The sequence below is a fragment of the Phyllobates terribilis genome, unplaced genomic scaffold, assembly GCF_046119375.1.
Source record: "Phyllobates terribilis strain yellow unplaced genomic scaffold, ASM4611937v1 Scaffold_3__8_contigs__length_932513732, whole genome shotgun sequence".
NCBI lineage: Eukaryota > Metazoa > Chordata > Amphibia > Anura > Dendrobatidae > Phyllobates > Phyllobates terribilis.
The window spans coordinates 172,011,628-172,035,427 of record NW_027362763.1 but is presented as its reverse complement, the minus strand read 5'-3'; the positions used below and the strand labels follow the sequence as shown (position 1 = coordinate 172,035,427).

Sequence of the window (23,800 nt, the reverse complement as noted above, 5' to 3'; positions counted from 1 at the left end):
CCCAGAGAGGCCAGACGGCGCGCTCCCCAGAGAGGCCAGACGGCGCGCTCCCCAGAGAGGCCAGACGGCGCGCTCCCCAGAGAGGTGCTGAGTGACAAGATCCTTGAATGTTTAAAAAGCTTTAAAAAATAAACTGTTTTACAACCCGGATGTAGAACAGGTGGTATACACAAGCCCTGAATCTAATATCCATACCGCTGACTGGGTACAATGAGTAGCTTTGCAAGCGGTTTTGTGTAGTAAAACTACAAATTTCTACATTTCTGTTTTTTTTTTCAGTCAAGATGGGGTGCAGAGTGTACTTTCATGAAAAAAAATGAACTTTTTAGAATTTACCAAATGGCTGCAATGAAACAAAGAGTGAAAAATTTAAAGGGGTCTGAATACTTTCCGTACCCACTGTATGTCTGGCTATACAGACAAGGAAAGATGATGTTCAGTCTGTTCGACAAGCGTAACTGACCCATCATGGCAACAATAAAAAGTTGGTCTAGTCCTTGACAATAAAAATGATTAATTTGCCTTTAAAATTCACCATTACATTGGGTCAAAAATGTATAAGTAGGACAACTGACCCCCACAACATTGTACATCAGGGCTCCAACAGCAATGGGAAGACTTAAAGCGGTTGCCCACCTTTAGAGACATTTAACTTTTTTCTTACTTAAAATCAATGTATTTTTGGCTAAGACTATTTTTTGTTATTGGGTTTCATTAAAAATTTTGCACTGTTTGCCTTATATAGTCTGTGTCGAACTGTCTACTGCTGGCTGCAGAATGGTCTAACTGAGGATCCGTCAGGTAGCGTGTTCTGAAGGTCAAATGGGAGAGTTTCTACCTCATTTGTCTTTTTCTGAGCTCCACTGAACTACTTTATGCCCATATCAATGTTAAATGTGCAGGCAAACAGAGTATTTAAGAGCCAAACAATGCAAAATGCCTAATGAAACCAAACGGTAAAAATGATTTCTAGCATCAAACACATGCATTTAAGAAAAAAATAAAAAATTGTCCACAGAGGTGTACATCCCCTTTAAGTTAGTGGACCTGAATACAAGACATTTTTTTGGCTTTCACTGTGTGGTAAATCTGTTATATTTTTGATACTTCCTTCCATCCTTTGGACAACTGACATCCGGATGAAATTAGATAAGCGGCAGCTCTCTCGCCTCCTCCGGATTTGTCAGAAGGAGGGGACTGTGCAGTAGCAGCAGATTGACCACAGGGATGGTGTGACAACCTGACACCGGGAGGGACAGTGTTGACACCTTTGGACAGTGCCAGGAGAGTGTAGGTGTTATCATTTTACTTGGGGGAAACAGTGATTAAGACGGGGTTGTTCAAGTAGTAAACAACCCCCTTAAGCAACAAAAAAATTCAGCTCACCCTTGATGGAAACCAGGTCAATTTCTGGTGTGGAAAAGCCTGGAGTCTCGTCTTTGCCAGACGTTGGTATTGCTTGTGAAGGAAGTGAGTCCAGCTTCAATCCATAAAATCAAATCCTTTATTTCATGATTAAAATAGATATGGAAACACTAAAATATGCCTAGGCATAGGAATTGGAGATAAGGGGCACAAGGAGGTGAAACCGGATGCGTTTAGAAAGACTGCTGCGTTCTTAAACTTTGTCAATCATGAAATAAAGGATTCGTTTTTATGGATAGAAGCTGGACTCATTGCCTTCAAAGCAACCCACTCAACCCAGTGAAGGGTACCATCCACTGGTACCCTTCACTGCCTCTATAGAGCCAGAAAATAGAGGTGGGGGGTGGAGATAGAGGGAACACAAGCAGGTGGGATAGTGCACGCAAATATTTGGCCACGCCATGTGTGCACAAGCGACTGTACTTAATTTGAACAGTTATTTTGTGCTGAAAGACTCCCTTTAACCAAAAAAAAAAAAAAACATAACAGTGGGCTTGTGCAAACTGATAAGTTACTGAATTCAGCCGACTGTGCCATAGAGCTGCAAAAAAAACAACAACATTTTTAGCAGACGATACTTTGATGTTTAATTTGTCAAACTTCAGCTAACGATTGCAATCGTTGGAGCATATTTTGCAACCGATCGTTAGCTGAAGTTTTACAAAATTGAACATTTTGGCATACTTTTACCTATTAATGGCTGCAAGCCCAGAGCCGATTACACTAAAGTCTATGTATAAAGACTGTCCTCACACCCGAGCAGAGCTTACATACATTTGCTACTCGCCAATAGAGTCCATTCACTTACCGAAGACTCACTGTCTCTAATTAGGAAGTCTCCCTCGTTCCCTCTCTCGTTGAGCGCCATTTCGGCTTGATGTCGTGTTACTTTTCCATAATACCATTGGTTGCCCGCAAAACGTCCAGTCACAGAGGGTTCAATGTAATCACATCGTGGTGGTAAAGGCTCATAACCCGAACTGGTCTCAAAGACCTGCATAATAGTAACGTAGTTCTTTGGCACCAGCCCTACAAGACCGTTGTTCTTCCGGCATTTCCACCACTCTGGGTCATTTTCTGGCTTCTCAATAACATCCATCATTTCACCCTTCTCAAAATTGAGCTCTTCCTCATTTGACGAGCTGAATGGATACAGAGCCTGGACGACATGTAATGAGCGGCCATTATTGAGGTTGTTGACAACTGCTGCCAGCTTTTCAGACAAAGTGCCCACTTGTTCTCCAGAAGGGCTGTCACCCTCTTCAGTTACGTAGTTTGATGGAAACCACCCTACACGTCCATTGTAACTTCCACGCCACCATCCATCACTGCACTTCTCCATCACAATCACCTTAGTGCCTTTCACCAAAGACAATTCATCATCCCTCTCGGCTGCGTATGTGAACTTCACATAAGCCGGCATGTTGAGATCATATAACCGCTCCGTGTCCGATAAGCTTTCATCTGCGGTAGAAGAAGAATCTGGCATGTTGGTTTTTCGCTTTACTTTTCCAATACCTATAAATAAAAGCAGAGAGTCAGAATATTTTCACTTCCCAAATTAGCCCCAATCTCATTTCTACTTACAGGTCTGTGCATCTCCTAAAGATGTCTAAAAAGCATGGTGCAAGAAGGTTTAGAGGGAACTTGTCACATTGAGCAAGTAGTCCACATGCTGCACACAGAGCAATTGGGCAGGAGAAGCAGAACAGATGTATTGATCAGTGCAAAAGATTCAGCATAACACTTTTTAATCCTTGCTCATTTGGGCTTGGGAGTCCAGTGGGCAGTCATACTCACTGATGAACAGCTAATTCGGAATGAATTACAAATTATACTAAATATTCCCTCAAAACCATAATCTGCTAAACTCTTTCTGCCGATCAGACTAATGGTCAATGAGTTAAGTTATTCATTTCTAAGTAAAAACGTTTCTGCTACTATGAAGTACCCACAATATTCGGGACTACCAAATTAAAATAACATCCCAAAAATACTGGTAGCAAGAACACAGACACGGCTGAAAACACAGGATCCACCAATCCCAAAATGCTTCTCAACAATCTTTAAAACAAGCTCATCAGATGCTTCAATAGAGTCTATTCAATGTGGCTGTGTACAGGAGTTGTTTCCCTAAACACCAGAAAGTTAGTGTCTAAAAAATGAAAAAAAAAAAGTTTCCAATGTGAAAGTTGTGTCTTTTTTTATACAGATTTGGGATATGGAAAAAAAATGGTCAAAATGAAAAAAAAAAATGTCTAAAACAGAAGGTCATTTTCTGATAGGTTAACCTAAGAAACACTGCTATTGAGGGAAAGGGCAACTTGTCTTAGACAGACTGCTCTACTGGCTATACATTCAGTCTGAAAAATGTCCTGGATGTACATCAAGTTGTCTGTAGAAGTTATAAGACTTTCTAGATGAAAGGCCTACAAGAGGCACAGGGTGGTTCTTCACACCTAGGGGTTTGCCATACAGATGATCTACTGTGAGTTCTGCACACCGGCTCAGGTCCTACTATATCACAAAGCAAGACCATCACATTGTACACCGACTACACAGAAACCAAGTCTCCTGATAATAGGTAAATTTAGGTTTTAGAATATGCTTGACTACCAATTATCAAACTCTACTAAAACAGAAACCTATTAATATTCTAATTTCTGTGTATAAACTCCAAAATGGTAACCCCCCAGTTCAGCTTCAGTATGTAAAACAATAGCAATACATTAAAGGCATATGAATAATAAAGTGAACCTTTCAGCACAAATTGACTGTTCAAACAAAGCACCATTGTTATGGCTGAGCAGTTCAGTGCACCTTCCCACCTACTTGTTTTCCATCCATCTTTGGTAAAGCCAAAGATGTCAGTCATGGAAGAGTAGGGCGAGAGACAGAAAACGAGAAGGTGGGAAGGTGCACTGAGATGTATTGGCTATGCCAAGGCTCCTGTGCTTGGTCCGAATAGTCATTTTGTGCTGACAAAGTGTACAAAATAAACTATGAAGTTGCTGCAAATCCCAAACCTTGCAAATGGATCCCACCATCACTACAACACAGGCTAATAATTCCTATATAGAAATGATAATATGATACAAAGACATTTCCTTGGAGGCATTCACTGTGCCTCCGTCTTCTTCCACCTAACTTCTGTGATTAGAAAATGTGAACAATAGGTTTAGGAAAAGGTGTGGGGCTTGGACAGCTCTGACTTTGGCTAGTAGCCAGTTTTATTGTAATAATGACCAGGCAGAGCTAAGGCATTTCCCCTTTTAGCTAAACACAAACGCATTTTGCACAAGAAGAGAACAAACCATTATGGCCAGACAAACCCTCAGAGAAACACTCGGCCATCTTTTCCAATCCACCCACACAAAGAAGCAGGGATGGTTACCGTACTTTAAAAACTAATAAAGTGATGTCTGGCATCATCTAATCTCCCAGAGGAACATCATCAGCATCATTAATGTGTGTGGGCATCTGGAACAAAAAACCCAGCAGTAGCCAGGAGAGCAGGGAAGAATCTAAACCACGTCTCCAATGCACAGGAAAGGCTGAGGAGATATGGCTCTGACTAAGGGTCCATTTAAATGGACCGACCGGCGGCACGATATGACCACATATCAGTAAACTTTTACTGATCGGTGGTTGTTTAAATGCCTGTTTACACAGGCAGACCAAAAAATGCCATGTGCACTGAGCTTTCTATACTAAACTTCTCAGTGGACATCGGCTGCCACAGTCCTCGGCAGCACAAGTACTACTCAGAATGGCGCACTGCCGATAACAGTGCTTTTTTTGTACAGCAAAGCGTTTTGCTCGTTCTTCGGGTGATCAGCCACCTGTTTACACAGCAAGATAATCATGAAACAAGTGTCTTTAACAACATTTGTTCACAATTATCTTTCAATGTAAATGCATCTTTCTCGCTGCGCTCCACGTGGCACTGCGTTGGCCATCTTGGAAACACGTCGGTCTCAGCGGAAAAAGCAAGCAGAGGGCACCAGGTAGAGTGCATCACAAATGTATGGTCACTTTTCAATGCCACGGAGGCAGGTACATTTTTTTTCTTTGCACAAGATTTGATGCATCTCCCCCAACGTTTTAGAGGAATGGTCAAGTTTTAAGCTCGCATGCCAAGAAATACTTCAAAACGTGAGCCCAGGGTTACTAATAAAAGATTATGGGAAGGTGTGACCCATCCATAATGTAAGGTGATGAACACCTAAGGCAAACCCTTCCCTCACTGAAAGAGGTCAGCATGTTGCTAGATATATAGTCCACCATTACGGGACTAGAAGAAGTCCTGGCTAGGGGTAGTGCCAATCACAGATGGTATGGCTTAGAGAAACTGCCGGGCCACTCCCTGGCGTGTGTTGACAAGAGGCTCACAGTGTTCTTAACGTTGGTAGTCACACACTGGAGATCCTGCCTTGGTGTTTTGGAAGCCGGATGCTTTTCAGCTGTTTAACATTTGGTTGCTGGAATCATTTCCAACATTCCATCCTGAGGCTTTAATGTCTTCTTCCTGTTGTGCACAGTGGCATCCTGCTCGAATCCGCTAAAAACCACTCTCTAAATCAGGATTTACAATGGAGTGGATTTGCAGGGACACCCGGGAATATCATCCAGTTTAAGTACAATCTTAATCATGTTTTGCTCAGAGATTCTGAGAAATACAGATGATTTTTACCCCAATTACTGCTCACAAATGGGTCTGATTTTCCGAAATCGCTGCAGCAGTATAGAAGGAAAAATGTTTTGCATGCCTGTGCATTTTTGGATAAACCCTTAAAAAAAAAAAAGGGTTGTCCATGTTTGTCACGAAAGATAGCAGTCCCTCTATGTGACTGCTGACTTGTGACTCCTCACAGCACTCAGTGCGCGTTGCTAGGATTCTCCGGTGTCGGGAGCAGATGGTCATGTGATCACAAACATAATTCTGGCCACATTCCAACTAGACATGCACAGCCTTACTCAATTCACTTGTATTGAGCGAGGCCGAGCACATCTAGTTAGAGGACGGGAGTATGCATATCGCATATTTGAGATCATGTGACCTCAAAATATCCCGATCCCGGCACCAGAGAATCGATCTTTAAAATTCTGAAATCTTACAATTCTCCAATGACTTTTCAGCAGTCTCATTATCACAATGTGAAGAAACAATTTGAGTCAGAATAAAAACTAATGTGAAGTTAAAAATTGCAAAAAAAATTTAAAATACGTCCACAGCAAATGCATTTCTTGATCCTAGACTGGGATCTTCATCAGGTTTCAGACACAAGCTAATGAAGATACTAGTTCAGGATCAAAAACGTGTTGGTCATGGACACATTAGGAGTCAGTAACCATTTTTAGCTTTATTTCTAAGAAAATAGTTTTTATTCTGATACATTTCTGAATTGGAAGAATCTTTTATACAAGAACTGCACCAGGAGAGCTCCAGATTTATCTTCACACTGGGCCATCTTAGGTGGTCCGGACAGAGGTCGGCTGCAGTCTGTATATTATATGCTCGTACGTGTAGCTAATAAGGTGAGCGAAAGGAGAAAACACAAGACAACCTATTAAGGACAGGGCATGTCACAGCTTTCCCAAACCTCCTCCCTATCACAATCACCTTTTCCCTGATCAGAAAATGCTCATTAAATACTCAGTAGGCTCCAGATCAGTCTATGGTTGCTTAAAGAGAACCTTTCATTGGAATTTTTAATTTAAGCCGAGTACCTCCTCCAATTTATCCAGAATCGGAGAAGCAGCAGAAACCAATCCAGTGAGAGGTCGTTTTTAAGTCCATGAGAAAAGTAGTAGTAGTCCAAAATTACACTTAGTGGTCAGTGTAAAAATTGCAAGAATATAAAATAGTATGGTATGTAACAAAACAAAAACATAAAAACCTGATTTAAACAAAACATTTTCTGAGGACATTCTCTTTATAGAACAGAGTAGGAGAACTCCAGACACTAGATTTTACGATATTTGGGTTAGCCCTAATCTAACACGCTGCAGAGCTGACAGTCCATATGACTCCGCTTGGTACATTAGGGCCCGAGTCCACGCTTTGTAAAGATTTTACTCGTTTTATATCTGCTTTACTCACATTTTATTTTCTAGGCCAAAATCAGGAGTGAATTCAAGAAAGTGGTAGTTGATCTCTTTCCATTTTTTTTTTACTGGTTTTATATTTAGTAATTAGAGAAATGCAGGAGAAAAAAAAAAAAGTTTTCCAACAAAGAAAAGCGGAAGAGGAAAGCGTTGGGGGTTTGGAAATAAAACCTGAAAATGTCCATCAACTAAACCCTCAATCCCAAGACCCTGCAAGAAGCATTATAACAGTGGTAACTAATCAGTAGATGGGGCGTTAATCGGGTTAGCCATTATGTTTGTACAAGCCTCAGCACCAAGACATTTGTCTCTTCTAATCACTGATATTAACCCCTTTTCCGCTGCAGCATTCATATAATGTATTGAAAGAAATGGGAATTAGATAATGAGGGGGATGGGGAGAGTTCATAGAAAAACAACAGGTCTGATTTTTAGGCTTGTACAGCTTCATATATATCAAGTGTTAATTCTATTTAATTAGTTTATTTGTAGCGTTTATTTTTTTTTCTCTAAAGCAAAGCTGTGGTTTTCATTGGCACTATTTTACGGTACATAATCACACTTTTATTCCATTTCCTGCAGGGCAGACTAAACAAAAAAAAATGCAATTTTGGCGCTTGATTTTTTTTTTTTTTTTTTTAACAAAGTTCACGGTGTGGGATCGTGCTAGTTTTATAACTCAGGTTATTACGTTTGTACTGACACCATTTGTGTGTATTTTAGTGTATCCTTATTTAGGATAACTTCTATGATAAACTTGATACACTTATCTCCGTAATCCCACAGTCAGACAAGTTCATTATACTTGAACAGACTATCAAAACTGGGAAAAGTCATTGGGAGACATGACATTGGCAAGTGTAACCGTAATGGTTCTGCTCCTCAAGACTTGTGCCACACATGACCTGGTCATCACCAACGCTCTGTTCGTCTACCCACTCGGAAGAAGACATCATGCATGCACCCACGCTCGGGGCACTGCCATCTCATTGACTACGTCATTGCCAGGAAGAGAGATAAGATGGACTTTAGAGTAACGAGAGCCATGTGTGGTGCCGATTGCTGGACCGACCACCGCCTCATTGTGTCTAAGTGAAGTCTTCGCATTCTCCCATTTTTGAGACCCTAAGGACAGAAGACTACAAAGAGGCTGAATGTCTCCAAGCTGCAAAGCAGAAGAGTTGCATGGGATTTTGCCTATGACCTTGACTGCAGACTGTCAGACACACCACAGGCAGATGAGCAGGCGTTGAACAGTGGACGATCCTTAAAGATGCTATTCTTAAAGAGCATCTCGGACCAGCAGCCTGAAGTAACCAAGATTGGTTCAATGAAAATGACGAAGAAATAAAGGCACTCCTACAAGAGAAACATCAGCAGTACATAGAGCATCAAAACGAACCCACATGGCTAGCCAAGAAGGATGCCTTCATGAGCACAAAAAGAAAAGTACAGATAAAGCTGCGGGAGATGCAGGATAGCTGGTTTAGCAAGAAGGCTGATGAATTCCAGGGTTATGTAGAGAGTCATGACCTCAAGCGCTTCTGTGATGTGCTAAAGGCTGTACATGAACCCTAATCATCTCTCCTCAATGCAGACGCAACTAAGCGGCTGAAAAAAAAGAAACAGATTCTGGAACCTTGGGCAGAGCACTTTAACAGTGTCCTTAATCGCGCTGGCATTATCAACGACGAGGTCGCTGCTCGTCTGCCCCAGGTAGCAATCAATAAGGACCTCAATGTTCTTCCTTATGAAGATCAAGTCAGGAAGGCAGTAAAACAACTCTTGTGACAAAGCGCCAGGAAACGATGCTATACCTGCCGAGTTATATAAAGCAGGTGGCCCTGTCCTGATACAAATGACAACTAAACTATTCCAGGCCATGTGGAAAAAGGTACAGGTTCAGCAAACAGCTGAAAAATTCTACCATAATCCAGATCTACAAGAAAAAAGGCAACCGGCAAGATTGCGACAACCATCGAGGCATCTCCCTACTATCCACTGCTGGGAAGATTCTGGCTCGCCTCTTGCTCAACCACCTCGAGCAAGATTTACTATCCAAAAGCCAGTGTGGCTTAAATGCTGAATGTGGGACGGCAAATATGGTCTTCGCAGCACTTCAACGCCAGGAAAAGTGCCAGGAGCAACGTAGAGACCTTTTAGTGACCTCTGTCGACTTGACTCAGTTTTTCGATACAGTCAGCAGAGACTCTCTATGGCAAAATCATGGCAAAGTTTGACTGCCAGAGCAAGTTCATCAAAATCATCCAGCAGCTCCATGATGCTATGATGGTGAAGGTCCTGAATAATGGAGACAAATCGGAGGCCTTCCCAGTTACAAACAGTGTAAAACAAGGTCGTTTACACATCCTGACCCTGTTGAATAAGCTATTTTCTGCCATGTAGAGAAATGCCTTTAGCAACTGCGAAAACTGAATCCATGTCAGGTACAGGACTGACTGCAAACTGTTCAACCCCAGACACCTGAAGGATGTTACAAAGGTGCATGAGACTGTTATCCATAACTTCTTGTTTGCTGGTGACTGTGCATTCAACGCCAACACAGAGCAGCAAATGCAGCATGAAATGGACCATTTTTCATAAGCATGCAACAACTTCAGTTATCAATACTAGAAAGACCGAAGTTATGTACCAACCTGCTCCAGGAAAACCATACCAGCAGCCACACATTACAATGAAGGAGCACAACCTCAAAGCAGTTGACAACTTCATCTACTTGGGCAGCAAGCTATCTCGGGAAGTGACCATAGACGCTGAGGTCAACAACAGTATTGCCAAAGCTAGCATCACCTTTGGGAGACTGCGCAAGAACGACTGGGAACAAAAGGGACTCAGCCTTTCCAAGCTGAAGTTCAACTGCGCGGTGGTCCTTACCACACTTCTCTATGCCAGCAAGACTTGGAATGTCTACACCAGTAGGCCAAACAACTCAATCACTTTCACCTGAGCTGTTTTCACAGACTTCTCCACATCAGGTGGCAAGACAATGTCCCCAACATGGCAATCCTGGAACAAGCTGGCTCTGCAGTGTTTACAAGTCAGGTAGGCTGGCCGGATATGTGTCAGAATGCCAAACTGCTGTACGGAGAACTGTATTCAGGGAAAGCGAGCAGTTGGGTAACAGAAGGAACATTACAAAGACTGCCTTAAAGTGTCTCTCAAAGACCTGGGAGTCGACATCAACGAATGGGATAAGCTTGCCCTGGACCGCCAGCTTGGCGAGACAGGATAACCTCGGGAGAATGTGGCAAAAAGAAAGCGAACTGTGCACAAGCGGTATCTACTGCCCGGACCACACCTATTTACTTATGTCACGTATGTGGGCGAGCCTTTAGGGCCACGATTGGCCTCATCAGTCATCTCCGGACCCACAGCCACTGATCCTCCTCTAAAACATGAAGTCACAGTCATCTTCGACTAGAAGATCAGCAGCAGACCCTTTCAGAAGATTGAAAAGCATTAAGAGATGGCAGAACTGGAGGACGTAGTCTAGGTCCCGGTGCCACTGAAACCCACCACCACCCAGAAATTGTGTTGTGAGATCACCGAAGGGTTGAGAGAAAGAGTCCCCTCCATCTGCGTAAATACTTAGACACCACTGTCAATAATAAGGAGCTAAACAGCTGGGATTAGAGCTTAAGGGGGATTGTACAAAGATTGTAAATTATTCCCTATCCATAGCATAAAGGAAAACTTCCTGATCTCTGGGGGCCTGATAGTTGAGCAACTATTAAAGATTTTAAAAATTGAAAAACGTATAATAATTTATTACAACGACGACAACTGTAAGGAAGACATGGCATTTAGAAAGCCCTGTGATGTTCCCCAGAAGACATTACTGTTGTCTTTACATCTGAATTTGACATTAGGAGGTTTTCCTAAATCAAGATTTGACTATGGGAATCTTCAGTGTCCCACTTGTGCTGTAGGCTGAGAAGACGTGACCTCGGGCATCCAGCCTTGGTGATTAAAAGGACAGAAGTTTCTCATGTCCTTCTGACATTGTGTTGACACTGGGGTGAACAGACTCTAGAAAGCCAAAAGGAAACATTTTGTGGAGGGGTTATGATTTTCAAGTATGTAAAAATCTGGATATTTGGAGAATAGAATGATAGATAGACAGATGTCTGAGAAAGGTAGATCAATAGTCCATCAGAGAGCGTTTGGCTGTGATCACATTTCAAGGGTTAAATTTAATGTTAAATGAAAGTAATTCTTCTAAAATTAGAAAAATATAGGGATTTTTTGGTGTTCTGATATTACAATTCCTTTTTCAAGTGAATAGAACAAAACCAAAACGATGGATGCGAGTGAGGAGTGGAGCGACTTCTGCAATATATAAAAAGGATCCATTATCCTAGTCCCAGAAAACGGGGCCTGTCATTAAAAATGTGATTAACCACAACGCAGCCTACAAGCTACAGGGAGCAAAAATGCCTTTCATGCCATGTATAAATCAAAGCAAAAATTGCAGGATAAACTCAACTTATAAAATGATTGTGGACAGTGCTGCGGACAGTGCTGCAGTAGTCACTGTCTTGCCGTTCGCGCACTCATTCTGCCGCAGTTGCCATTCCAAGTCAGTCAGTGGTAGCTGTGCCGTGCGGAAAGTCAATTACCGCTGAGCGTGAGTACCAACAGCAGGAAGATCGTGAATAGTCACTACTGCAGCACCAATCATAATTAATGGGAGCGCCAAAATGGCAATTTTCGCGTTAATATTCTTCACCTATCACACAAACATGTATTTACGAGCCCTGTGGCATGCTGGCAGTTACTTTAAGGGAACCTGTACTGCTCCAGGTGATTGACAGGCCTCTCAGATGTGTACATAGCGAAAAACCTATCAACTGGAGCAGCACTGGGAAAAAACGGACAGGGGCGACGCTGGACAAGTCTCCTCTCTCCCTATGCTCCCGATCGGATCTCTCCATCGCCAAAGTATATTATTTTCTTAGAAGCACCAGAGCATTGCATAAAACAAAATTTTATCAGACCTAAAGCAGATGACTACAGTGAAAGCCAAAAAAGATGCCAGGATATCCAGTCTGACATAGGACACTTGGATTTAAATGCAACTGTGCCTGCCGCTACCTCCTCCCCTCTCCCCATAGAGTCTTATGGACAGCAATTGTCACCTATCTCACTAATGGGAAAATCTGTAGACAGATTCTACCCATAAATTCAAAGTGACAGATCAGTCCGGGAAGAGAAAGAAGCGGATTTCTCTGATCAGATATATTACACAGTTGCTGATTTTCATGTGCACTATTGATTTATGAAATAACAGTTAGAATGATAGCAAAAGTGCACAACTCGCGGCCCTCCCTGCTCCTGGTTATAGCCCACCCTGCTCCTGGTTGCAGCCCATGCAGAACTGACTAGAAAGAGCTGATCGCCATCCCTTGCAATCAGCAGTTTGTGTCACAGTCTGATGGAAACTGGGGGCCGGCAGCCACTGAGCTGCTCAGTAACCAATCAGCCCTTTCCTTCACTGCAGAGGAGAGCGCTCATTGGTTACTACAGGATCCCATCAATTGTTATATTTCCACCTCCAGTGCCGGTGCCATTCCAGCAAAGTCAGCGCTGGGACTCCTGTGGATCACATGATATTGTTATGGCACGTGAGCCCTGCAGCCAATCAGTGCCCGCTTCAATCCTACTTCCTTAGGACAAAACTGACAACCGGGAGAAGCGAGAGCTGTGCTGCTCTGAGTTCTTCCGAAGGAAGAGAGAGCAACGCGGTCGCTGATTGGCTGCAGGACTCACGTGACATAACTAGCGCCTACATCAGTGGATGAAATACTGTGATGCACGTGTCCAACATGTGAGCGCGTGTGTGCGCGACGGCACGTGTGCGACATGGGAGCAGCGTGCGCGACGGCACGTGTGCGACATGGGAGCAGCGTGCGCGACGGCACGTGTGCGACATGGGAGCAGCGTGCGCGACGGCACGTGTGCGACATGGGAGCAGCGTGCGCGACGGCACGTGTGCGACATGGGAGCAGCGTGCGCGACGGCACGTGTGCGACATGGGAGCAGCGTGCGCGACGGCACGTGTGCGACATGGGAGCAGCGTGCGCTGTAGGTGTTTGATATGTGAGCAGTGTGTGCTGTAGGTGTTTCATATGTGAGCAGTGTGTGCTGTAGGTGTTTCATATGTGAGCAGTGTGTGCTGTAGGTGTTTGATATGTGAGCAGTGTGTGCTGTAGGTGTTTGATATGTGAGCAGTGTGTGTTTTATGTGTTTGATATGTGAGCAGTGTGTGTTTTATGTGTTTGATATGTGAGCAGTGTGTGCTGATGGGTGTACCATGTAATAGGACCTGAACAGGAGCAGCTAGGAAATAATGAGCCTTTCTACACGTAATTATATATGAGAAATTAGTTATGTAGCCACCGCTTGAGCACCGGTGGTATATTACTACGACACAAGTCAGTTTAAGTTTTACTGCGGCCCCTAGAGTAGACAATGCAGGCCTCAGAGTGAAAAAGGTTGCGCACCTCTGCTTTAACCCCTTACCGATACGTCATATGCCGGCTAACTGACTTTGATACAGACTCTGACGCAGAGCCTGCATCTTTCCCGGCAGATGATGGCTGATTTAATCAGCCATCATGTGCCTTTAACAACTACGCCAATCCCGCTGTCAATCTCTGACAGCGGCATTTAACACGCAGCCGGCAGGGGCGCCGCATCATTCCATGTGTCTATGACATGGGCTGCCATGACAGCCGAGGGTCTGCTGAAGACCCCTGTGCCTGTCATTACGATATTCCTGTGAAAACCAGTGTTTAGCTAGTGTTCATAGATCGTAATTTCCATTATACATAGCAGTGCTGGTGCTCCGCTATGTATAGCACAGGCGGTCGGATGATCACAGCTTAACGGCTCTGTGCAGCTAATCCCTGCAGCAGACGTATCAATATAAATGTGTGAATTGCTCATTCATCTCATCTTCGATGATTATGTGATATTTCAGACATAAATCGCCCTCTGCCACGTCATAGCTGCAAACTTCTCAAACAAACTCTTGACTAAACTATAAGAAACAATTCTGACAAATCAGAAAGTTTAAACTGCATTAGTTACAAAAGTCAGATGTAAATTTTACAAGGCCAAAAAGAAGAATTTGTCCCACTGAGGTGCCAACTTGCAGATAATGAGGTCGATCGTGCCACCGGTCTCATTTTTTCCATCTTCCAGTGACAACCCATATCAGCTCTGCTGTGACTTTGGCCCTGTTCAGTGTACAGGAAAACACAAGATGGGTCACGTACAACGCAAGAGTGCGCATTACCCATTTCCCAATGATCACATAATGAGGCGAAACTAATTTGGGAGCCCCGAGGATGAAGCAAGGAGGAGCGAAAGGGGAGAAACACAAGGATGGAGACTGGCCAGGCCGAGAAGCCAATGCTAAGCATCCTATTCACACTTCCTTTTTAAATTAGTTTAAATTTTCCAGCAAAAAGAAGTGAGCGTGAATATTCCAAGGGTAAATGAAGATTTGGAAAATACAGTTTAGAAGTAAATGATTCCACCAGGGTCCTTGTTATGTTTGAATATACAGAAATCCCATTTCATTTTGCATAGCAAATGTATGTGTAATGATTGAAAAGTGGTGGAGAAAGTACGTCACGCCGTAGATACCTTTTCCTCTGGACTCTCCCAAAATCAGAGGATTTGCTCTGAAAACTTCCACTGACAATAACTAGGACTGGGAGGGCTGTGCTAACCACTATATGTAAGACTAGGGCAAGACTTAGACATGTGTCGAGCAACCAAAAAAAGACTACCAATTTGGAACTTGCAGCTTATAGTTAGATGCATGGAGACAAAGTTACGTGCAACTTAAGACCAAAAATCAATCAAGTTAGGATTTTTTTTTTTTTTTTTTTTTTTTTTTACGAAAGTCACATTGTGACTCTTTGGACGATCATTCAACATGAGAATGATCTTCTTGTCGAAGTAGCCCTAGCCTTAGCCCAAGATGTGCCACGCGGGGCAGGAGTGGCTTCCTCTATGCTGAGGATTGCAGTAGCCGCAGTAAGAGTGAGCTGGTTTTTCTTTACCATTTAGCCCAAGCCTTAGATTGTGTTCATACAATGTATTTTTTCGCAACGATTTTCCTAAAACGGAGTAAAAAAGACATGTTATCACTGTTTTGTTTTTTTTTTTCGTTTTTTTTAAACCCACAGTTTCAAAACAGTTAAGGAAAATATTACTTTAACATATCATGTGATATAAGATTCACTTATATAGGTTTTCAGAGCCATCTCTCTACGGAAAAAGGGGCAGAAGACCACCTAATTTGCTTAGAGGGGTTGTCTAATGTTTGCTCCTTAGGAGCACACCACTTCTCTGCTTCTAGGTTCCTGGTAAATGGTGTGCTCCAGAAGATTGACAGTTCGGGCCGGCGTCACTAGCCTCAACGGTGCGCTCTCCAATGTCGCTAGCAGAAGAAGCTTTGCTCTTGCAGCAACAGGAAAGCACAGGCCGGCTTCAGAGCAGCGCTTGCAAGTTGGTTACCAAACAGCTTGCGCACTCTGCCTCGGAAAACGGCCACTGCACAGGTAGCAGTAGTAAACTATGCAATTAAAAATCCTTCTGTCTTGAGAAAAGCGAGGATTTTTAATATGAGGTTAATTGCAAAAGCTGCTTGCTTTTAAAAGCAATTTGCAATTTTAATAATTGACAAACATGAGAGACAGTCCCTTAAAACTGGGGGTCCCAGCCAACGTTCTTTCCTCAATTTAATTACTCCTTTTATTGACTTAAAAACACAATAGCAGGGGGAAAAACACCACTCTGCCTGCATATAGGAGTCCCCCCACGTACCAGCACTTAGGTGACTCGCAACCCCTGAGCCTCAGATTGGAGGTGGTTTACAACTGATGAAGTTTACAAATTGTATTTCCGTGATCCTTATTCTGAGTATCCGCCCCCGTGTTCTCCATTATGATTCCATACTGATGCTTCAAACATCAGGGAGGAAATCTACTATGTGATAATGGAGTCCTATCTCAATCAGGCGGCCATTCATTGTCCCAGCTGAGTGATGCCACATTGTAACTCCTTTCCTGCAGCCAACAGATGCTTCCTGTTACCAAGATAACCTCATCTGTTACTTGTAACTTATTTATTTCCATTCTTTACTACTGGTAATATTTTTGTGCTTCTTACAGAGCAATAAAGAAAAATTCTACGAGTAGCACATTCACAGACGCGCGTTGTGAGGAATGATGACCAAGCGCTTAGTGCTGCACTGTTCCCTTTTCACCCACACCCTGAAAGGAAAAATCCTGAAATCCAGAATCTAAATAAAACTCACTATACACATCAGATAGTGGTTAGTGGTCTACACATCTCCTCTCCCCCAAGTGATTTGTGTAAGGGGCTGCGATAAGCTGCCGGGGTGGTCTATCAGAGGCTTACTCCGCTCACCCCATTGAAAACGCACGAACATTGAGCTTGGGTGCATGAGCAACCTAAAAGTTTACCAACCACAACCCCCCACCCCCACCCCACCCCCAAAAAAAATTACTGTATAAACATGGAAAATGGCAAATTATAAAGACTCAAGCTGGCCATACACATGGGATGGATGTCAGTCCGTCCAACCAGAGTTCTGCTGTCCGACTCCCCCCCCCCCCCCCCCATACATATTAGCGCTCAGCCAAACGTTAATGTGTTTTCACTGGACAGAGTGGAAGAAGCCGCTAGCAGAGCCCTATGTCAGCAGACTATCACTGAAAACATGAGTCCGGCATTGACATTTTAGCTACCAGATCTATATCGGATGATCTTGTTGGAAAGTCATGAGGCCTCTATACTTATCAGATGGTTGACCAGCAAACAGTGCGTTCTGCCAACTTTTATCTAGTATGAATGGGGAGCGGGTCTTTAGGCCCTGTCTTAGTATTAAAGAAGTTCTAGCACTTTTTATGTGATCCCCGATTGATAGCAAAGGGGATAAATTCCATATCGCTGGGTCCCTACCAATCCTGAGAACCCAGGGACTTAAAATTCCCTGTCTGAAAAGAGATTGAGCATTCGCACCTTCATTCTGGATGGGTGTGCCGAAGACCAGCAGAGTGCAGAGCTTGGCTATCTCAGTCGGTCCCATTAAAAATGAATGGAGCAGGGCACCACATGCTTCACCTCTGCTCTAATCAGATAGGGCTCCTCAGAGGTGGGTCTCGGGATTGGTGGGGTCGCAGCAATCTGAAAGTTATCCACTATCCATAACTCCCAAACTTGGTAAAATCCCTTTAAGTGGATCCAATTGACTTAAACAGCTGGGTCTGTCAGGTTTCCTGATGTTTTATTGGAGCCCAGATATTATAGGAAGAAAAATGTCTGCAGGATCCGACCTATGCACAACTAAGTGATTTCAGTTTCTCAGGCCTCACAAAGTATGGTGGAGGCAGTGTGCAGATGGGGGAAGTGTGAGAGCGGGTGCAGATAGACAGATGAGAAAGCGGTGGGGGACAGTATGGAGAAGTGTGAACATGGTGGGGGACAATACGGAGGAGTGGGAGGGCGGACTTTTGTCAATGGAGGGTGCTACTGTGAGGGCACAGTATGGTGGAGGCAGTGTGCAGATGGGGGAAGTGTGAAAGAGGGCACAGATAAAGAGATGAGAAAGTGGTGGGGGACAGTATAGAGAAGTGTGAACATGGTGGGGGACAAAATGGAGAAGTAGGAGGGTGGACTTTTATTGTTGATGGGGGGTGTTCGTGTGAGGGCACAGTATATGGTGGAGGCAGTGTGCAGATGGGGAAAGTGTAAGAGGGCACAGTATAGAGAGGTGGGAGCGTGGGGTGAAGGACAGCATGCAGAAGTAGGAGAATGGGGGGGTATGCAGATATGTTAGTATGGGGGTTGGTGAATGAGAACAGTATGTCTAGATGGGAGTATAGTGGGACAGTACACAGAATAAACTTTCCCAGCGAGGCTGGCCAACGTTCATCTAATGAGTGTGGGCCTAAGCACTGCCTAGACTGGTGACAATACATAAATAAGGACAGGACTGGCTACATATAGGCTTCCAGTCTAAATGCAAAGTATTTTCATTCACTTCCAGAAGACAAACCTTTGGAAAATGGTAAGGAATTAAAGAAAGATATGTTGGAAAGTCGTAGAACTTCTCATTTATGCAGTGATTCATTTATAAAGGTCCATAAAACCGGTAAACCAAGGATTAATAGTTATCCGTCAAGAAATCGGTGGCAATTTCTGGTCAGTGGCTGCCAGTGTGATCTGGGTGAATACAGGTTCGGTCACATCACTATTTTTTCCAATTCTTTACAGGGAGTGAAACTAAACAAAACCCCCATTAACTCCCGATATTAATTCCAGTCTGCTTCCCCAGCTCCTTGCAGATCTGGCACGTCCATGGTTTCCTCGGCTCACAGTTCTGATCACTCGTTACTGACTATGAAATTCTCCGAAGCGGCTCAGAAGTTGGGAGAATTTCATCATAGGGTAAATTCTATCAGCTGCCATGAGATGTGAATACAGGGGGCCGTGTAATACTAATCTGGGGAGAACGTCCCGAGAGCAGCTCAGTGTTACTGTGACCTGTAAGAAGCAGAAAGCTCTTAATCCCAAACCAGAAAGACACAAACGTGCTTAACCCCTTCTCGGTGCCTCTTAATCCTGCCAGGAGCTTTGACTTCACATTCATTTCCTGTGAACAACTAGTTGCCAAAGTCTCGGGAGCCTTGTGACCCAGCATTGTTCTACGTGTCGCCGGTCTGACTAGGACTACGGCGGTATTAATGCTTTGTGCTGCTGAAAAGCCGCCATAAGACAAGCTGGGAGGAGGCGCCGCACCTTATACCGGTGTGACTGCAGAAAATGCAGACTGGTGCTCAGCAGATGTAGCAGAGTGCAGCTTGTCTTTCGGCTTTCATATCACAATGTCTTCTATCACAACTGTCGCGTTGGTGCCTAGGCTTTAGCTTGGTTTTCTATTTTTTAGCAGCACAATATTTAGACCCTCTTTCAGGACACAATTATTTTTCTAACCTTTCCTTAAAGATGGTTCTTTGTCGTAAAGTGAAAGTGCTGCCCACAGTGGTGCCACAGAAGCCGCCCGCCTGACCGGCTGCCCACAGCGGGGCCAAAGAACACGCCTGCCTGTCCACCTGAGTGCCGCAGAAGCAGTCCACCTGACTGCCAGCCCACAGCAGTGCCACAGAAGCCGTCCAAGTGACTGGCTGCCCACAGTGGCATCACAGAACCTGCCTGCCTGCCCACAGCAGTGCCACAGAAGTCATCCACCTGACTGGCTGCTCACAGTGGCGTCACAAAACCTGCCCGTCTGCCCACAGCAGTGCCACAGAAGCCACCCACCTGACCGGCTGCCTACAGCAGCACCACAGAAGAAAAACAGAAGTTGTCCACCTACCAACAGTGATGGCACAGAAGCCGCCCGTCTGCCCACAGCAGCTCCACAGAAGCCCCCAGATAAGTGCTCCACTTTACCATTTACACGAGTTTAGTAAACCCCTCTCATGGGATGGAGCCCGCCGCCCAGTGCTAGAGATCGGTGACCACCTGATCCTAGGTGTGGAAGACGCATGAAAACATATTGATAGCACTTCAATGTCAATGGCTCTGGCTTTTGTGAAAGTCATCTCAGCATGCTGCGACAGCCACAGGCTGGGAGTTGTAGTTCCGTGACAGCTGGAGCGCTGCAGGGTTACCCATCCGGCATGTAGCCCCCACAGGAGCAGACTACAGGCTAAACAACTGTTGTTTCTGCCTGAATGTCTTTAACTCTTAAGTTACTGCACAGATCCATGGTGATAATCTAACACTATACCTCACTATATCTACAGAAAGCAGGTCACCTGCACCAGGGACGCCGCTCACCCACAAAGCCCTTAGGAAGCAGAGGCTACAATAGGGGGCGCTCTGCACAGTTTATCACAGCGTCCAGAAATCTCAAGAGAAACTTACTGAACCAGTGTTTGAAGAAGTTTGGCAGATCCATGCTGTCCTCTGAACGTTCTCTCTTCTCTGGAGCACAGCCTAAAGCTTCCTGGCCCTGGGGTGGGGGAGCAGAGTCACATGAGCCGGCCCTTCCTATGAAACACATAATCCTCTGGCCTATCCTACCTCAGTCTTAACCCTACGGATACCGACTAAGTCCCGCAGTGTGAGCCTCCCTCCCCTGGGGCTGCTGGAGGACTCTGTAGTTCCAGGAGATTTAACAAATCATGGAAAATCCTTAAAAGAGTCGGCGAAAAAGTAGAAGCGACCTGAAAAGGATTTATAAGATTGTGGACACACAAGCTGGAGACTGAAGTACTGCTGACACTTGTAGTGCACAAATTGTATTGTTGTGCAAAATGCATCATAATGAAAAGATTTGGGGCCTGATTCATTATTACATTTGCTCCTTTATTCCTTGTTTGGTTTTTAGGGCGATTTCACTTTTTTATTTTGCTCCTTTTTTCAAGTCTATTTTAGAAGTGATCTTTTTTTTGCCATTTGTGGTCCGGGGTTCCCAAATGTTTTCCGCTGATTCACCAATTGCAGCTTTTTTTTAAAAAAAAAGTTTCAAATTTTGGAGCAAATGTTCTCCAGTCCCACCGTGTATGCGGGATCTTTGGTGCAAATTTTGTGACTTTTTTAGGAATGATTTTGTGGATTTTGTGCAAAATTCATGACCCACTTATACCCTTTTTATTTTTTTGCACCAAATGCACAAGACAAAAAAAGATGAGACTTAAAATGAAAAAAAAAAAAAAACAACCACCCACAGAGGATTAATTCAGCCCATAATCTCCAATGGCTGTTTTACTGACATTTTGGGACAGATTAGTGACCGAGGACATGGCCCGGAAGAGGATAAGAGGATAGCCTATTAAACAGCCCAGCCATTATACATGACAAGTGTTTGTTCAGAGAAACTTAACTTGAGAAGCAGAAGGGGGTAAGAGGAGATGGGGCAAGGTCAGAGGATGCGACCTCTAGGAGGCTCGGGGCAAGGTCACAGGATGCGACCTCTAGGAGGCTCCGGGCAAGGTCACAGGATGCGACCTCTTGGGGGCCCAGCGACCACAGGCTGGAGGGCGACTTGTGTAAACTTGCAGATAGCAGGCCGGCTGCACAAGACCTGGGGGGGAGCAGATCAGTCACAGTCAGTCTCTGCCTCCACACTGCCTGAATCCTATAATAATGATCATTTACATGACTTATTTGCATGAAGGCAACCAAGTGCACAGCTGGCATGTGCGGAGACAGACATTCGATAACACCTGAGTGATTCACTTGTGTCTAGCTACAACCAATGACTAATTATGGAAGGACTAGACTAAGGTTAGGGGGTCCTTTTATTTCCAAGTTTCTGTTTGGGTTGCCTTTGTTGTGAATGAGTCACATCCATGCTTCTGAGTCTCACTGGTCCATCAATTCGACCAGTAACCTTTAAAAAGGGGAATGTTCCCATCTCCAAGATCCTATCCCAATATGTAGTAGGTGTAAATAATAATAATATTAGCAAATATCCCCAATTAGAAATGTTGTATCGTTCTCCTGATTCGCTATGTTGCTTACCTCGTGTGCAGGGCATTGCAGTAGCATAGGTATGCATGGTTATGACTAGTGTTGAGCGAATTTGTTCGGCATTTCAAATTCTGGTTCGTGTTTGAGGTTCCAGCTTGTTCGTGCCAAAAAGTCGGCTCCGCCCATGAACATCCCTGATGTGCCACACTGTCACACATATAACATCTGCGTGACAGTGTGGCAAATCAGGGATGTTCATGGGCGGAGCCGACTTTTTGGCACGAACAAGCCGGAACCCCCGAACACAAACCCGAACTTGAAATGCCAAACAAATTCGCTCAACACTAGTTATGACAACTAAGAGCTGTCTAACGTTCGCTATATGAATGGTCGTTACCATGGATACCTAAGCTACTACTGCAATGCCCTGTACATGGGGTAAACGACATAGCGAATCAGAACAACTGTACTACATTTTTAAATGGATGTATTTACTATTATTATTATTTACACCTACTATATACCGGGATAGGCTCTTGTAGATGGGAATACCTCTAAGTTTAACTTGCCTGAACCATGACCTGACATTTACACTGCCAGTACACGTGGACGGTTTGTTAGGGTACATCTATACATGACTGATTCTCTGCCAACGGTCCCCCTACCTCCACCAAAAAAATAAAATAAAATCCACAGCAAAACCTGCGGTGGCAAAAACTGCTGCTGATTTAATTGAGGAAAAGCATCAGACTTGCCACATAATAATCGGATGCTGTACGCTTGATCCGTATGGGATCTGACTTTTTTTTTTTTTGGAGTGCCCATAGACTTGAATGGGCAAGTTTCGTCTTCACATACAGAAGAAGCCAATGCATGCAGCGATTTTTTTCTTCATGCGCAAACTTGGTTTGTGTTTTGATCTGGCAGATCTATTTCAACCGTTTGTGCCCAATTATAGATTCTCTATTGCTAGATATCACCCACAATGCCATTGGTTATTAGAAGAGCATCCAGCCCTTTTTTGAAAGCTGTTATAGTGTCTGCCATTACTACCTTTTGTGGTCGGCATTCCACAGTCTGACTGCTCTGACTGTAAAGAACCCTTTCCTATTTAGACACCAGAATCGCTTTTCCTCCAGAAGTATCGCATGTCCCCTGGTCCTTTGTAATGTCCTTGGAAGGAATAAATAATGTGCAAGTCCTTTGTATGGACCACACATTTATATATAGGAAAAAAAGAGATGTAATCACATTTTAAAGCGAAACAAGCCCCCAATCCCACACTTCCAAGCTCTCATTATAGGATAGGAGAGACCTTCCATCCCAGAGCCACCTTTGAACCGACTCTAATTTTCCAATATAATTTTAATAATGTGGAGAACAAAACTGGATCCCATATTCTAGATGTGGCCTTACAAGTAATTTATAAAGGGGCAATTAAGTGGGGGTCATCAGCGAAGGCTGACACTTACAATGTGTACTATGTCCTGAAATCTGAAATAAAAAATATACAAACCTGTAAACGTACCCTTCGGGTTTTTGTTCACACAGTTTGTTTTCTTAAGTGGATTTTGCTCCAAAAATCCTCATGGAGAACACTCTAAATACTGTCTGAATCAGCTTCCTATTGGTGACAAAGTGAAAACACGCCTAACCATGCACATGCTGCTGGGATTTCCAGTTTGTTTTTTTTATTATTCACATGGAAAAAGAAGCAACATGT

The 23,800-nt window shown here is 43.9% G+C and overlaps 1 protein-coding gene across 2 annotated transcripts in view; it reads right to left on the bottom strand.

The window, feature by feature from the left end:
• NCK1 (NCK adaptor protein 1) overlaps positions 1-23,800 on the bottom strand; it is a 106,429-nt gene that overhangs the window by 4,205 nt on the left and 78,424 nt on the right. Inside the window, exons 1-2 of one of the 2 annotated variants that reach the window (XM_073674285.1) lie at positions 20,527-20,657; positions 2,234-2,943 (exon numbers count right to left, since the gene is read on the bottom strand). In XM_073674285.1, coding sequence (XP_073530386.1) covers positions 2,234-2,943; positions 20,527-20,560 — 744 coding nt within the window. In that variant the 5' untranslated portion in view covers positions 20,561-20,657. Of the gene's footprint in view, positions 1-2,233; positions 2,944-20,526; positions 20,658-23,800 lie in introns of those variants that run through there. The other variant, XM_073674284.1, reaches the window with a different exon arrangement.